Consider the following 18,013-nt stretch of genomic DNA (forward strand, 5'->3'; position numbering starts at 1 on the left):
ATTGGTTGGATAATTCTTTTCATGTAGCTTGAGCTGGAGAGATGCATATGCCACAACCTTTCCTCTTTGCATAAGCATACATCCTAACTCACTAAGGGATACGTCATGCCACAACCTTTCCTCTTTGCATAAGCACACATCCTAACCCACTAAGGGATACGTCAATGTACACAGTATACTTCATGCCAGATTTTGGTTAGGTTAATACCAAAGCATCTGTTAGAACAACTTTCAACTTATCAAAACTTTTTTGAAACGTCTCTATGCATTCAAACTTTTCCTTCTTCCTTAGCAAACGTGTGAGAGGTGTTGCCAACATGGCGAATCCTTCTACAAACCTCCTGTAGTAACCCGCTAAACCTAAGAAGCTACGTACCTCAATAGCGTTCTTTGGCGAATTCCAATCAAGCACAACTTCACTTTATCAGGGTCTACCTTGATACCTTCAGCAGAAATAACATAACCAAGAAAATTAACTATTTTGAATCAAAACTCGCATTTGCTAAATTTGATGTACAACTTGTTCTCGCGTAAAGTTCTTAGCACAATCCTTTGGTGTTCCTCATGACTAGCCACACTTTTAGAGTAGATTAAATATCATCAATGAAGACTACTACAAACTAATCCAAGTAAGGCTGGAATACCTTATTCATCAAATTCATAAATACCGCTAGCGCATTCATTAATCCAAATGGAATCACCAAAAACTCTTAATGTCCATACCGTGAATGCAATGAAGTTTTCAAAATATCATCGCCTTTGATCTTCACCTGATAGTATCCAAAACATAGATCAATTTTGGAGAAGATTGTAGCTCTACTTAACTGGTCAAACAAATCTTTCATTCAAGATAGCGTATACTTATTATTCATAGTCACTTTGTTCAGTTATCGGTAATCAATGCATCGACGGAGTGTCCCATCTTTCTTCTTTACAAACAAGATTGGTGCACCCTAAGGTGAAACATTTGGTTGAATAAATCCTTTATCCAAAAGATTCTATAGATGTGTCTTTAATTCCTTCAATTCTAATGGCGCCATTCTATTAAGGGCACTGGAGATAAGCGCAGTACCAGGCTCTAGCTCAATCGAAAATTCTACTTCTTTATCTGGCAGCATACTTGGAAGTTCTCCCGGAAACACATCAGAAAACTCTTTTACAATTAGAACTTGGACGATATCCATTCTTGACTCAGACGAATCCATAATATACACCAAGTAGGCATCTACGCCCTTAACCATTAACTTTCTAGTAGATACTACGAAACTTATTCTACTCGCCAAATTAGTCTATACACTAGGTAACAACACTTTTTTACCTTATGCAATTAACAACCATACACCTCTAACTCTGGAACTGCGTTATGTCCGGTCAACCAATCTAATCCAAGAATAGCATTGAACTCATGAAAGCTTAATAACAACAAGTCTGCCAAAAAGGTGTGCTCGCCAAAAATCAACAGACAGTTCTTAATCACTCTCTTAACCATTGTACTTTGAAAAAGGGGGTTGATTACTAATACATTTGTTTCAGAATAAACAACTTCAAGACTCATACCTTGTACGACTTTAGTGCAGATGTACAAATGGGTTGATCCCAGATTTATCAATACATGAATGTTTTTTCCAAGAAAATAAAATTTACCTGTTATAACCTCTGATAAGCCAACATCTTCTTTGGCTTTCATTATATATGCTCTGGTACACTCTAGAGCCGAGCTTGGTATACCTCTTTTTCGGAGCACCGTGAACTGATCTTGATTTTGTTGCTACTCCTAATTTGGCCTTAACTTTAGAATTTTTTTTAGAATTTAAATAACATAATTTTTTGTTATAACTTTATAAAATATACAAATTATTTTATAATATAATTTTTTACAATTTATAATATAAAAACTTTTTTTATAATCACTCCAAACACTCATACGTGTTCATGCTTATAATATAAACTTTATAACTTGTATAAAAAATATTTTTTAAAATTGGATTTGGGTAAAATTACTTGTATAATTATTTCAATTCTTACCCTCCCCTACAGATTGAAAAGTGTGTTTGAGGTGCTCTAATTGCATCCAATTTAATGACATCTACTAATTACAACGGTTACCGAAATATGATATATTTATATAATTAGACTCAAATCCAAACAATATATTAAATTTCAAAGATTAGAAACACCGCTGACTAGAAGCAGAATTAAACCAATAAAAATATATAGTAGCTTCTTATTTGACCTGGTGCGGTGCGCCGTTGGCCACCAATCACAGTCTTGCTTAAAATACAAACAAAACTGGCTCTACTGTAGTCCTATACGTCTTGTTTATTACTAGTTGTTAAGCTTTTATATAAATTGTGTTTGGTATATTTGCTTTTTTGGCTTAATGCTTGATTTAGCCCCTAAATTATGCTACTTTTCTCAATTTGGTTCTTAAGCTTATTTTTGCTTAGATCAGGACCTAAAGTTATCTTCTATTAAGTGGTTCAGTCCTTCAACATTAAAAAAAATGGGATGCAGGTTCCAGTCACTTATTTTTCACGTGTTAGATGATGATGATTTAAAAAAAAATATACTTTTAAGGATAAAAGTGAGAAAAGCAGTGTAGTTAAGGGACTAAACAAAGCATTAAGCCTTTTTATTTTCAATTAAACCAAAAATAGTTTTCGATCATATTTCCTCTCCGTCTGGTCTACTGGTTTTCTTTCCAGCAAGCAAGCAAGCATGTATTCCACACCTTGCCTGGAATCCCAAATCCTATAAACCCTAAATTCACAATCACAACCCCACTTTCACAATATACCTTACTAGAGAAAAAGAGCCCCTATTACGTTCATTGATTCACTATCATTCCTTTGAACATCTTAGATTATCTTGACTCCAAGTCATTCACACAACCTTAATTAGATTCTTAAGGTTTAGTGATTCTTCCTACGTTTTAAGCGGTTGCAAGCACTGTCAGAAAAAAGAAAAGGATTAAACTTTTTGTTTCCTTTTTCTTTTCTGTGTGTAGTTTTCTTACCTGGGTATTATGCATAGATCTGGAGCAACGATGGCCTGGAACGTCTTCAAGTTTTGTACAGCTCTGAGGGGTCTGGGATCGATCATGATCCTGTTGGTTTTAGGGGTCGTGGGTGTCTCATACTACTCTGTCGTTTTGACCAATTTTGGCCCTGCTTTGTACGATGGTGGCCTTGATTCCCTTACTGCTGTTGTCGTCTTGATCTTATTTCATTGTTTGGTAAGTCATCGAAATTAACCTCAATTGGTTTACTGGGTTCTTTATTAGGTCTTCTGTTAGGTTTCTGAATTGTAACTCTGTTTAAATAGCTTGACATTTTGCTATTTCTGTTTAAACCAGCTGCTATGAAATGAAATTCAACTAAGTAAAGGGATCCTTTTTTCTTTGTTTAAGCTTGAATTTCGTGTTGTTCTGCTTACTCATTAGTTAGATGATCATTCTGGATCTTAAATTTCTTCCTTTTTTATCCTAGAGTTGTGAATCCGTAAACTTTTCCAAATTTATTGCTGTTTGTTATATATTAGAGAAAAGAAAGAACAAATCTGAAATATTGTAAAAATGCAAGGCTCCATCTTTGACCTTTTTTATATTTAGTTTCAAACTTTCAATGCTAAAATAATAACTTGGGTTTTGGGACAGTGATTAATATAATCAAATTGCAAAAAGAATGTAAAGATACTGGACTATTAAATGTATGGTGAAAACTGATATGGGAACTTTTATGTAATTCTGCAGTTGGTGATGCTGTTATGGAGTTACTTTTCTGTTGTTTTGACTGATCCGGGAAGCATACCAGCTAACTGGAGGCCAGCTTTAGATGAGGAGAGAGGGGAGGCTGACCCATTGAATGGTTCAGAGTTCAATGGTTTGCAGACAAACCCATCAAATCAAAGAATTCGATATTGTCGCAAGTGCAACCAGCTGAAACCACCTCGCTGCCATCATTGTTCTGTTTGTGCGTTCTTCATTCGCTAAATTTCTCCATTTCTTTTACTTTATGTGCTAGTAATATTGTTATCATCAACGACCAGTTCTAAATCAATTTCATTGTTTCAGGTGGGCGGTGTGTGCTAAAGATGGACCATCATTGCGTGTGGGTTGTCAATTGTGTTGGTGCATTAAATTACAAGTATTTCCTTCTTTTCTTGGTATGTTTGCTTTATTTTCGAACTAGTTTCTCATGCAGTTTATGCCCTGTAGGTCCTACTTGCTTTATACTTAGCTTCAAGAAGTTAATATTTTCAAATTTCTTATGGAAGCATAACTTGAGTTGTGGAGTTTTTCTTTCCTCTCTGACATTCGTTTTCTCATTGCATTGGTTATAGTAATATTGGTTATGATTTATGATTGCAATTTATGAGATGTTGATGGAGCAATGATCCTATTTTCTTGGCATTTATTTGACTATGATTTTAAACCTCAATGCAGTTTTACACATTCCTCGAAACTAGTCTTGTGACTTTGGCCTTATTGCCTCATTTCATAGCATTCTTTAGTGATGTAGAAATTCCAGGAACCCCTGGAACCTTGGCTACCACTTTCCTTTCCTTTGGTATGGACTTCTTGGTCTGTTCTTCTGATCTATTTTACTTTAGTGACTATGCAGTATGTACAAATGTATGACTATGTTCTGCTGTGGCAGTTTTGAATCTGGCATTTGCATTAAGTGTCTTGGGCTTTTTGATCATGCACATATCTTTGGTGGCCGCTAATACGACTACTATTGAGGTATTTGGCTTCATCTCAAGTATTAGTACCATATCATAATGATTGGTGTTTCCAAACATTAATCTTTATTGTTTTTTTAATACCATGTCATTATATCAAGCTATGCTCAATTTCATGTGTGCGAACCTTTTAGCTCCTCCCCTGCCCTGAGGAGGAAGGAAAAGAAATAATTAATTTTCCAACAAACTCCAACACCATAATACCCAACAGATTAATATTTAATAGAGTTTAGGGCCATTTTTTGGCCAGGTTATGTGTTATATTGCCCAGGGCGCAGTATAAATGGACTCAAATTTACTGACAAAATCCATGCTTGTCTTTTGAGCAGGCCTATGAGAAGAAAACCACTCCAAAATGGCGTTATGACCTTGGTCGGAAGAAAAATTTTGAACAGGTTAACCATTATTGCAACATGGCTGTTTCCTTGTTTCTTTACATGTATTTCTTGCATAAAAGAAGCATTCATATAATGGTCACTTGGGTTGTCCAGAATTTGTTCTTGAAATGTTTTGCTTTTGTTTAAATGTCCTCATGGTAGTTCGACTCTTCTCATTGTGATCCCAGATTTTGAATATCCATGCTGAAGTTTACTTGATAGGATTTTTACTCTTATAGCTGGCCATTCTGGCAAGTTCTATGTCATCAGTTTACTCAAGCTTTGGTGTTTGTCCGAATACAGGTGTTTGGTACAGACAAGCGATACTGGTTTATTCCAGCTTATTCGGATGAGGATTTACGACGGATGCCAGCGCTGCTGGGCCTTGAATATCCATCAAAGCCTGATTTTGATTCGCAGGAGTTCTAAAAGGTTGATATAATAGGAACAATAAAAACCTCCTCCGTGCCAAACAATTTGGAGAATTTTCTTACCAATTATCAATACGGAAGTCTTGTGCAGCATAGTTCCACTTGCCTTGTATTCTAACAGGTACATTACTGTGAGGCCGGTTTCGCCTTCTAACTGTTTATCAGGCAGCTTCGTGTAGAAATAGCAATAGAGTGAGAGAGAGAATATCGGGGAAAGCAGCCTTTGTTGTGAAAATGGTGATGGGGGACTGACAAGTTTAATTTTGATTTTTATATAACTACATTATGTTTTATATTTTCGGAAATCCAATGTAACATTTCACTTTGCAATATTAATTTACTTCTTGTAGATTTCTGGTATCGATGATTGGAAAACTAGATTTTTCTTCCTGGTTACGCTTTCTAGCAAAAGTAAAACCCAAGGTGCTGCAAGTTGAAAACCGCAAGAGAAATAGTACAGAAAACAAAAAAAGGAGAAGAGAATCGAGAGAGAGAGAGAATGAAAACTGAATACCCAACCAATTCAATAACCAACTCCCCCATACGAAGTAAGGAAATGACCGTTACATTAATACCCTGCATACTAAACGCTTATTACTTCATTTGCCCATTTTTAGTTTTACCCTGTAACACAAGGAGTTTGGAAAAATTCTCATGCATAAAAGTTCCGAGGAAAGTTTAATGTTTAAGATAATGATTGTTTAAGAAAGCAAATGAGGGATTTTTTTTCTTATATTCTGGATAAGTTTAGTGAGAATTTTTAACTTCTCAGATATTTATACTTCCTAAACTCGGGCTCTGTTTAGATTCGCTGCCATGGCTGGCGCTTCCAAAATCTTTGTTATATTTTTCCAGCTTTGCGGTCAGGATTGGATCATCTCTGATGACAAAGAAATGAATCATGCTTGTTAACATTCGAGGGCTGGGCCCAACTTGTAATAAATCCAGGCCCAATATATTCTAGCGAAGGATTAAAAACCCTACCCTCACCGAGCCTTCATTTTTTATATTCTAGGGTTTCTTTGCAGAGAGGTGAAGTGAGCCAGCCAGCCAGCCAGCCAAGCAATCGAGCTCGGAACTCCGCAACCATGGGTCGTATGCACAGCCGAGGGTTGGTATTTTGCTCTTACACGCTGAAATCAATCCTACAATACTATCTAGTCTTAAATCGATTCTAGCTGCCTACTTCACCGTTCATTTTAACTTGATTTGCAGTAAGGGTATTTCCGCATCTGCTCTGCCCTACAAGAGGACTCCACCAAGTTGGTTGAAGATCTCTTCTCAAGATGTGAGTCGCTTTTTATTTTGAGTCTTCACTTCATTTTTATTTGCTCTGCAAATTATTCAATGGATGATACCAACCTTTTGTTTTTTTCTATTTTGAAAGAAAAATTCGACTTTTTTTAAATTGTGTGTCATTATTTTCAGTGAATTTGCTCTTTCAATCCTGTATGTGAATAGTTGAGTCTCCAAGACTTGTTTCATTAGAATACTAGTAGAGAAGAACCAAATGTTTGATTAATGGAAGTTCCATTATTTTTGCAATACTATTTCTTATGTTCTTTTATCCTCATATAATGTTCCAAATGCATTTATTCTGATTTAACTCTCATCAATCAGGGTTCGGAAAACCCTTACCTTAACTCATTCTGTCTTTATGAAATGTTTGTACCATTGTTTGGCAATATTCATTTTTAACCTTGATTTCATCATTCAGGTGGAGGAGAACATTTGTAAGTTTGCAAAGAAAGGTTTGACCCCATCACAAATTGGTGTCATTCTCCGTGATTCTCACGGGATTGCTCAGGTGAAGAGTGTTACAGGCAGCAAGATTTTGCGGATACTGAAAGCCCACGGTACATCTTTCTTCAACATTGTGCTGTGTTTCGTTTTCTTATGTTTTTAATTCATTTGAAGAAAACATTCAGCTCATAATTGCTCCTGTCAGGACTTGCTCCTGAAATCCCCGAGGATCTGTACCACTTGATCAAGAAAGCCGTTGCCATCAGAAAGCATCTTGAGAGGAACAGGAAAGACAAGGATTCCAAATTCAGGTTGATCTTGGTCGAGAGCAGAATCCATCGTCTTGCCCGCTATTACAAGAAAACAAAGAAGCTCCCACCCGTGTGGAAATAGTAAGTATTTTGTATCCCTGGTTTGCTTCCTCTTGTGATGTATGTATGACTCGATGATGGGAAGAAAGCATATGGTCAATTAAATAATCGCCTCAACACTCTGCTGAAATTTTTTCTCAAATATTGGGTGTAACATAAGCCAAAATTTAACACACTTCTACTTATGCAGTGAGTCAACCACCGCCAGTACTCTTGTGGCTTAGGGCAGCCACATTTTTGAACCAGTTTCCTGGTGCTTCAATAGCGATTCGCCTTTGACTTTTAGCTAATGGTGGTTTGAAATTGAGAGGGGAAATATTATGTTTAGTGTATCAGAATAATTGATATTTTTTTCGTTTGAAATGTTTTTGAATCTTAATGGTTACATGGATTTGTTTTCTTAATATTTTTGGCTTACAAATTTTAATGTAGTATGAAATTAATTTAAAATAATTCGAAGGAGAATATTAATACTGGGAGTTGCTCTTACAAGCCTAATTTTAATGGATTATCATGTCTAGCGCTGCAAATAGGCTCTAATATCCATCTTCTGCCATTTTAATCATAGGCGGGAATCCTGTCAAATTTACCTTCACTGTAACATGGCTAGATTCACCAGATTGAGAATTTCAGGAACTGGGTAGTGTTTATTGGAGATTTTTCGTAGTTGCAACTAGCAAAGTCACCTTTGTTTCATTTTGCGTTAACTATTCAAACTCCTAGCTGACTGAACAAGCCTTAATCTATGTTTCAAGTCCAATTCTATTAACATTAAAATTAGGTTTTGAATTGAAAACTGAATCAGTGGTCGAATTAATTAGATCATCAGTTTATTTGATTGGTTAGTTTGTACGGTTTGATCAAATCATTAAAAATTTATAATAAAAAATAGTTTAATTGTTGGTTTAATCAATTTTTAATTCAGTTCAATTAGTTCTTAATCTAATCGGTCCAACTAATTATTCAGTCTAATTCAAGTAACTATGATAATTCTCACATGATTAAAATATAAATATTTATTCTTGATAAATTTAAAATATAGTTGCTATACTTATGTTTTTAAGAATTTAATATTTTATTTCTCAGATTTTAATTAAACTTAAATTTTAAAATTTATAAAATAAAATTAAACCCTTAAAAAAAGATTAATTGAGCTCTATTGTCAATGTCGGTTGTCTTTCATCTTTATTATGGTATTCTTATTTTCCTCGTATAACCCATTCAATTTCCCAATTTATTATTATAAAAGCAAAAGATGGAGAAATTCTGTCATTTTTCAATTATTTATCTAAACAAGGTGACATTTTGAATTAATGAATTTCAAATGTTGGAAACTTTATTTGTCTTTGAACAATAGTTAAAATGAGTTGTTTGGAGCAATCAAATTTTTTGATGTTATATATTTGACTTTTAATGATTTACGTTTTAATATTAATTAACGAGAATTTCATAATAAATTAGAATATGATCACCATCCATTTAATTGCCTTGAAGAGGAAGGAGACGACTTTAAACTTGGTGAATACTCATCATTATCCTTATCTTTTAGAGTATTTCAAGTTATTGAGGAGTTTGTTTATAAAAACTTTTATGTGATAAATACTCAAGATAATTAGTGGAATAAAATTGACTTTCAAATGAGTGTTTCAAGCTTATAAAAACATTACTAGTTGATCATTTGAAGAAACTTATAAATAGGTTGTTTGTGTTACGCACTACTATGCATTTTTTAGTGTCTTTTTAATTTTTGTCTTTGGTTATTTTTATTAGAATATTTTATGCCACTCTTTTAGGTATTCTTTGGATAGTTTTATTAAATGTATTATGATGTATTTTGGGTGAGTGATTTTTAACAATTTGGGTTCAATATCAAGGCCACAAATATCTGTTTGTGTAAGGTAGTTTGGCCTTTAGCTAATAGTGTTGGAATTGGTACCCTAAGTTTAGTATATTGGTTTTGTATATTTGTAATTTTCGAGCAAATTAGTTTAATAATAACATCCATTGATTACATTAATACCCTTTGTATATTGTTCTCAATGTTTTTGCATGCAAAACAAAATGTAAACAAATATTGACTCTCTGGTTGTTTAATGTTTAACTAATATTAAGTGATATTACGTGGTCGAATCGTAATACAAAGAGACAACTTGTATTAGTAGATAAACCTAAACAAGTCCTTAGTCTAATTGGAAATGAGCAAATCGATTGAAAGACTAATAGGTCGTCTATCGAGTCTAACTGGGGAGATGTTTTCTCTTGAGCATCGAAACGGATGACCTCTAGAAAATAGAGATATAGATGTGACTGATTGGACTGACAAGACCCAAGTAGAATAGATACTAAATTCGTTTATGAATTTATTCACTTGTGATGCTCATAGTGTGATATACATTAATCTTAAGTGGATGATAGACTATGTATGAGTAACTTATATACTTTGATATAAGTAAAAACCTAAATTAAAATAGATAAGAAATTGAAAGTTAGTGCGTTGGGCATATGACACGAATTGAAGTTTAAATATATTTTTTCATAGGTTATTTTATAGTAGAGTCATCATGATTTTAACGAAACTAGAATTAGGTTGAGAAAATTATTTAATTAGAAAATCAATTTAGTCAATTTAATTAATATTTAGTTTGGGAATATAAGACAAATATTAGATTAAATTAAATTATAAAGTGTTGAATTACAAGTCCAAACAATACATGTAATTGGACCAAATAGATGAGATTAAATTCCTCTCATTTTAGAACAAAATTTAATAAAACAAATTAATACTCTCCTTTACTTTGCCTTTAATTTGTTTTGTTCAGTTTCGTTCTAACGTTTGTTATAAAAGAAGTTAGAACAAAATTGTTTTTCTACTGTAAATCAACTTATTTGTTCCAATATTATTTCAATCATCTTAATTGAAACGAAATGCAACTACAAGATTTTCTCACTAAAATATTAACATTTTTTTTTTATTTTTATTTTCGATGGTTTTACTAAAAAAGTTTCAGTCTTATTTATAAGATAGAATCAGTCTTACATATAAACTAAATTTAATTAACAGAAAACTAATGATGCATTTACTTTAAAGTTTTAAAACAACATAAATTAATTAAACTTACATTTACATAATGGCTTCTTAAATTTTTTTTATAAAAGTAAATATTTTATTATTAAAATATTCCAACAAATTTTGCCTTAGGAATCGACATCATAGAAGGGTTAATGTAAAAATAAAATATCCATAATGACAATATATCGCAAAGAAAAGAGACATAAAAATAAAGAACACACAAATTTTTACATGAAAATCTTTTCGAAAAAAATCACGGGCAAAACAGCAAAAAATTCATTATGTCAAATTTGAATTATTACAAGAGGAGTAGACTATATCTATTTATAGGTTTGTAAAAACATATTCTAATAAGAGTGTAGTAAGATTGAAACTCTTTATTCTACTCAATATCAAATAGATGAAGTTTAATAAGGTTTAAAAAAATCTTATTTTAAAATAAAATAAAAGAACTATAGTTCTATATGGATTTTACTTTTATTTTATTTTACCAATATATTTTATTTAAATAAGGACTCGGGTCACTCAATTCTAACAATCTCTACCTTGGCACGAATTCTCAATTAACAAGTTTTTCATCGCGAACTCTTAACAAATAAGTTTTCCACCTCTTCCATAAAACCTCTTAAGGGTTTAACTTCAACAATGAATACCAATCAAGTCTAAGCAATGCTCAAACTTGGTTATAGGAAGTGACTTAATCATCATATCTACAGGATTTTCATGAGTTCTAATTTTACTCACAACAATATCAGCACAAGTAATAATATCACGAACAAAATGATACCGAACATCAATCTGTTTTCTTCTCTTATGAAACATTTGATCTTTTGTAAGGAAGATAACACTCTAATTGTCACAAAATGCTGTACTGATTTGAAGGTCTTCATTGAGTTCACTAAAGAGTCCCTTCAACTAAATGACTTCTTTACAAGCCCCCGAAATCACCATGTACTCAGCTTCAGTGGTAGACAAAGCGACTGTAGTTTGCAAAGTGGTTTTCCAACTGATTGCATGTAATACCCCGAAAATTTGTACAGTAAGATATTATCCTTGATATAGTAAAATAAGGAAATAAAGTGACAAAAATAGAAATTTTGAGTTATGTCAACATTGGGGAGTATATTATGATATATTAATTCAAGAAAGGACTAAATTGTAAAAGTGAGAAAAGTTTTATTGCACAAGAGTAAATACTTAAAATTTGAGGGGTTAAAGCGTAAATTTAAAAAAATTTGAAAGACTAATAGTGTAAATATTTTAAGGGTGGAATGATCTAGAAACTAAGGAAAATGGACGAATTAGGACCAAATTGAATAGGTGAAGAATTATGATGGACTAAATTACAATTTTACCAAATTTAAATGATGACTCAATGATGGAATTATAAAAGATCATAAAGGGAAAAATGGTCAATTAGAAGGAGAGAGAAATCTAGAAGGTAATGATGATGTTGAAGATATTTTAGATTAATTAAATAAATAAATATTAGTTTATTAATATTTTAATTTGATTTTTAAATGATATTTTATTATTATTTTATTTAGTATATATAAGGAAAGAAAGATGAAGAACCATCATCTTTTTCCCATGCACCCAACGTATGAAGAGAAAAGAAAGAAAGAAACTTTCTTTCATTTACAATTTGGTCCTTTTATCAAAAATCCTCTATTTTCACTTAGAAATCAAAAGAATTTCCATAGTCATCAAGAGAGAAAGATGACAAGTAGACTATGGGGAGCTAGAATATTAAGTTAGATTCAAGAAATAGAAGCTGAAGGAGAGAGAAAATCAAGTTAGAGATTGAAATCAATAGAACAAGATAAGAATATTAAGATTTCAATATATTTTTAAGTGTAATATTATTGAAAAAGCAAGGAAATGATGTGAATGTAGAGTTTTCTTATATAAAGTTTTATGTTCTTGATATGTTAGTGAATGAAAATAAGAGAAAGTGATGGAAACTATTGTAGAGAAAGGAAATAAGGGTGTTATATACTTGGTAATCAACATTTTGTACTAAAATAGTTTTGGACAACAGCAGTGGTCTAAATTTGAAAAATCACCAAAAATTGTGGAAAATGAATTAGAGGCTGAATAAAATATTAAATTAAATTTTATTGAGTCTAGTTTTTCATAGAAGAAACATTGTAAGCAATGGAATCTTTAATTGTGAGATATAATAAATTTAGTGAGACAAGGTCAGAATGATTTCGGGTTCCCCTATTCTGACTTTGAAAAAATCCTTAAAAATTGTATAAAAATAATTAGAGGCTTAAATTTATATTTTAAAATCCTTAATAAGTCTATTTTAAAGATAAATAAATGGGAACATCATCCGAGTCCCGTACTAAGAGATAATTAATTTTTATTAAAGAAAGGTTGCAGCTGTCAAACAACAGAACATGGATAAATTTAAAGATTTTACTGTACTTATTGGCTAAATTATAAATTCTGAAATTTTTATGGTAGAAATATATTTGAGTCTAGTTTCTAAAACAACAAGAGGATATTTATTTAGAATTTTTTAGCTCAAGATATAAATAATTTAGTGACAATGACTCAAATGTACAGCTTGATATGAGTATATAAGCATATAGTGGAATTATGTACATATCAAGGATGTGGAATGGAGAGGAGGAGGAGGAAAGTATATGTGAATATTCAGCTAACATGGGTTTATATCAAAAGTGGCTAATTTTCATGTTGTAGGCTCAGAGATTAAATTGAATAAAAGTAAAATTTTAGGGGTAATTTTGTAAAAATGTCAAAAATGACCAAATTACATGAAATGAATTGTTTTATTATTTAAATTAATAAATTGAATGAAATTATCAATTTAGATAAATATCGAGTGGAAAATAGAGAAAAATAAAAAATTTCTAAAATGCCCCTAAATTTTAGTATTTCTGTAATTTAGCCAGGTAAGTTCATATGATTGAAATTTCATGATTATTTGCTAAATTAGGACTGATATAATGTATTATTTCATATGTTTGCTATTGAATTATGAATATTGTTAAATTATGGAAATCGGATCAAAAGTTCAAATTGAGCAGAACGCTGAATTGAGTATGACCATTCAGTGATCGGTGATGAATTGACAGATAAGACCATGGCTGGGCCATGACAATATATGTGTAAGACCACAGCTAGGCTATGGTATCCTGATGATAAGACCATATCTAGGATATGACACCACGAGTGTAAGACCATGGCTAGGCCATGGCAATACATGTGTAAGACCATAGTTAGATTATGGCATCATACCAGAAATGAGTAAGACCATAGCTGAAAGACGCTATGGCATCACGATTCAAACGAGTAAGACCATAGCTGAAAGATGCTATGGCATCACGATTTAAATGTGTAAGACCATGGTTGAAAGATACCATGGCAACATGATGGCAACATGACAGGAAATGAATAAGACCATGGTTGAAAGATACCATGGCAACGTGATAAGAAATGAATAAAACCATGATTGAAAGTTGCCATGGTAACATGACAGAAAATGAGTAAGATCGTAGTTGAAAGACACTATAGCATCATGTCAAAGATAAATAAGGCCGTGGATGGGAGACGCTATGAAATCTGTTAAACAATTGATATTCAAGTAATATGTATCAGATGATGAATGGTTATATGAATAGGTTGTAAAAAATGGTTGTGTGAAATGTTTACAGGAATTGTTCATATGGAAATATATGTACAAAATAGTTGCATAAAATAATTATAAAGATAGATAAACGAAATAAGTATAGGTACATGGAATATAATTTATGTTAAGTTTGATATGAACTATTACTGGGATAAATATACATAAAATATATGGAAATAATGGTGTATGAAATATTGATATAATGAAATGAACAATATATACTTATGAAGAAACGGTAAGTATTTAATTGAAATTTTTGTTAAATGATATGTAAATTCTAGTAATGCCCGAAACCCTGTTCTGGCAATGGATACGGGTTAGGGGTGTTACATTGCACAACCTCCAATTGTAAAAACATAACCTGTGAGAGATCTTCTTCTATCAAGATCTCCTGCAAAATCAGCATTAACATACCCGATGACTCCATCTCTAGTTCTTCCAAACTATAAGCAAATATCAGCAATACCTCGTAAGTATCTTAAAATTCACTGAACTACTTTCCAATGTTCTTTACCGAGATTTGTCATGTATATGCTAACTACACTAACTGCATATGATAAATCTTGACGTGAACAAACCATAGCATACATGAGAGATCCCACTGCACTAGAGTGTGGAACATGTGACATGTACTCAATCACATCATCAGATTGTAGAGACAGAGCCGACGAAAGTCTGAAATGGGCTGCTAAATGAGTATTAACAAGCTTAGCACTCTGCATATTGAACCTGTAAAGAACTTTCTCAATGTACCCATTCTGACTTAGGTACAATTTGCTTATTTTTCTATCTCTAAGAATCTCCATACCAAGTATTTTCTTTGCTAGTCCCAAATCTTTCATCTCAGATTCTTCATTTAGTTGGGCTTTGACCTTTCTTATCTCTCATTTATCTTTTGCTGCTATCAACATGTCATCAACATAAAGGAGTAGATATACCAAAGAACCATCATTTTTTTTTCTTAAAGTAAACACAACTGTCAAAACTACTTCTTTTGAAATCATGAGAAGTCATAAAGGAATCAAACCTCTTGTACCACGTCTTGGTGACGTTTCAAACCATAAAGAGACTTTTTCAGCAAGCAAACATAGCACTATTTTTTTGAGACTGTAAAACCCTTTGGTTGTTGCATGTAAATATCCTCTTCAAGTTCTCCATGCAAAAATGAAGTTTTTACATCTAACTGCTCAAGCTCTAAATCATGCATGGTCACAATACCAAGCAAAGCTCGAATCGAATTATGCTTCACAACTAAGGAGAACATATCTATGAAGTCCACTCCTAGAATTTAACCGTAACCATTTACAACAAGTCTTTCTTTATATCTGGGTTATTCAACTCTTTGGAGTCCCTTCTTTCTTTTTAAACATCTATTTACAACGAGCAACCTTTTTACCTTTAGATTTCACAAGATCCCATGTTCTGTTTTTATGGAGTGATTCCATCTCCTCTTACATAGCAAACATCCACTTTTCTGAGTCTTCACAGTAACCACCTCAGAATAATTAGATGGCTATTGGTTTGCATCTATATCTTCAGTCACATTTAAAGCATTAGCAATTAGATCAGCCTCGGCATACTTCTTTGGAGGTTTAATTTCTCTTTTAGTTCTGTTTTTGGCGATAGAGTATTATGGTGAAGAAGCAACTTTATTCTGAATTTTTGTGCTGACTTGAGGAGTTAAATCTGTTATAGATTTTGGATCAATCTGATGCTCCACCTACTTTTGATTTTCTTTATTGGAAAATTCTTTAAGAGATAAGTTAGGTAGCATAGCAGTTTCATCAAAAACAACATCTCTGCTAATCACAACTTTTTTATTTTCAGGATACCATAACTTATACCCTTTTATACCAGTTTTATAACCAAGAAAAACACATTTAATAGATCTCGGTTCCAATTTTCCATTATCAACATGAGCATACGCAGGACACCTCAAGATCTTTAAATTTGAATAGTCAGCAGGATTACCAGACCATACCTTTTGTGGAGTCTTTTTCTCAATGGCAACGGATGGAGATCGGTTGATCAAAAAACATGCAACAGAGGTTTCTTCGGCCTAAAATGACTTTGGTAAGTTGGCATTTGACAACATACATCGAACCTTCTCCATGATTGTTATATTCATTCGTTCTGTAACTCCGTTTTGCTGTGGAGTATGACGAACTGTCAAGTGTCTCACGATCCCTTCTAACTTGCATAGTTTATTAAACTCATCAAAACAAAACTCTAATCTATTGTATGTGTGGAGGTATTTTATTTGTTTTTCCATCTGTTTTTCAATCATAGTTTTCCAAGACTTAAATACAGACAACACATCATTTTTCTTCTTTAGGAAGAACGCCTAAATTTTTTTGGAAAAATCATTAATAAAAGTTAGCATATAATTAGCTCTACCTCTTGAAGGCACCCTGGATGGCCCCTACAAATCAGAATGAATATACTCTAACGTTCCTTTCGTGTTATGGATTCCTCTGGTAAATTGAACTCTCTTTTGCTTCCCAAAAATGCAGTAATCACAGAACTTTAATTTGCAGTTTCCTTGCCCATCAAGAAGTCCTCTCTTGCTCAATTCTGCCATGCCATTCTCAGTCATATGCTATTGGCACATATGCCAAAGTTTAGTAATATCATCATCTGATAAGGTAAAGGAAGCGACAGCTGCAAGCCTACAGAACATATAACTTGGCAGTCTTTCTTTTCCTTTTCATCACAACGAGGGAACCTTTGGAAATCTTCAAAACCCCACTTTCAGCTGTGTATTTGTACCTTTTTGAATCAAGAGTACTCAAAAAAATTAAATTTCTCTTCAATTTGGAACATGTCGTACGTCACTAAGTGTTCTGACAACTACATTAAACATATTAACTTTAATTGTTCCAACACCTGTAATTTTACACGAAGCATTATTTTCTATCAAAACAACACCTTCAGAAACTATTTCATAAGTTGTAAACCAATCCCGATTGGAACTCATGTGGAAGGTGCAGCCCAAATCAAGGATCCACTTTTCGCTCACTTTAGAATTGTTGACAAAGGCGACTAGAAGTTCACCATCGCTGTAGTCTTCTACAACATCAGCTTCACCGAAATTTTCTGGTTGTTTTCCATTTTGATTCCCAACCTCCCTTTTGATTTTATTTTGCAGCTTACAGCATTCAGATTTAGCGTGTCCTTTCTTCTTGTAGAAGTTACAAGTTTTACCTCTGTTTGAAGACTTCAATCTACCCTTAGATTTATTGCGAGGAATCCGTTCTTGTGTCCTTCCATGATCATTATCAGCATTTCAATCTTTTTTCCCACGAATAATGAGACACTCTCCCTAAGAGTCGATTTTAACCACAAGATGCTTTATATTATCATACAAGGTCAAAGAATCATAAACCTCATCAACTATGAGAGACTCGTGGCTATATAAAATCATGTCTCTAAAGGTTGAATAAGACGGAGGCAACGAACAAAGTAGAATCAACCCTAGATCTTCCTTATCATACTAAACCTCCATGGCCTCTAAGTTTGAGAGAATTTCTTTAAACACTATTAAGTGTTCGTGCAAAGACGTACCTTCCTCCAAACGATGAGTATAAAGATGCTGCTTCATATACAGCTTGTTGGTT

General features: G+C 32.9%; 2 protein-coding genes across 4 annotated transcripts; both read left to right on the forward strand.

Moving 5' to 3' along the window:
• The first annotated feature begins 2,307 nt into the window (after positions 1-2,307).
• LOC107952899 (probable protein S-acyltransferase 14) lies at positions 2,308-5,900 on the forward strand. 3 transcript variants are annotated; one of them, XM_016888101.2, is made up of 8 exons: positions 2,668-2,910; positions 3,008-3,235; positions 3,752-3,971; positions 4,073-4,164; positions 4,445-4,568; positions 4,659-4,744; positions 5,073-5,138; positions 5,424-5,900. In XM_016888101.2, exons 2-8 carry the CDS (start codon positions 3,026-3,028, stop codon positions 5,547-5,549), a joined length of 924 nt encoding a protein of 307 aa, XP_016743590.1. In that variant the 5' UTR covers positions 2,668-2,910; positions 3,008-3,025; the 3' UTR covers positions 5,550-5,900. The 3 variants fall into 3 exon arrangements, with proteins under 3 accessions (XP_016743589.1, XP_016743590.1, XP_016743591.1); XM_016888102.2 differs by having other exon boundaries at positions 2,676-2,910; positions 3,034-3,235; XM_016888100.2 differs by having other exon boundaries at positions 2,308-3,235.
• Positions 5,901-6,360: 460 nt separating this feature from the next.
• On the forward strand, positions 6,361-8,069 carry LOC107952900 (40S ribosomal protein S13). The gene is made up of 5 exons (XM_016888103.2): positions 6,361-6,662; positions 6,767-6,839; positions 7,269-7,407; positions 7,500-7,686; positions 7,856-8,069. The coding sequence occupies exons 1-5, from the start codon at positions 6,640-6,642 to the stop codon at positions 7,887-7,889; spliced, it is 456 nt and encodes a 151-aa protein (XP_016743592.1). The 5' UTR covers positions 6,361-6,639; the 3' UTR covers positions 7,890-8,069.
• The last annotated feature ends 9,944 nt before the right edge of the window (positions 8,070-18,013 follow it).

This window comes from Gossypium hirsutum, chromosome A07, assembly GCF_007990345.1.
Source record: "Gossypium hirsutum isolate 1008001.06 chromosome A07, Gossypium_hirsutum_v2.1, whole genome shotgun sequence".
NCBI lineage: Eukaryota > Viridiplantae > Streptophyta > Magnoliopsida > Malvales > Malvaceae > Gossypium > Gossypium hirsutum.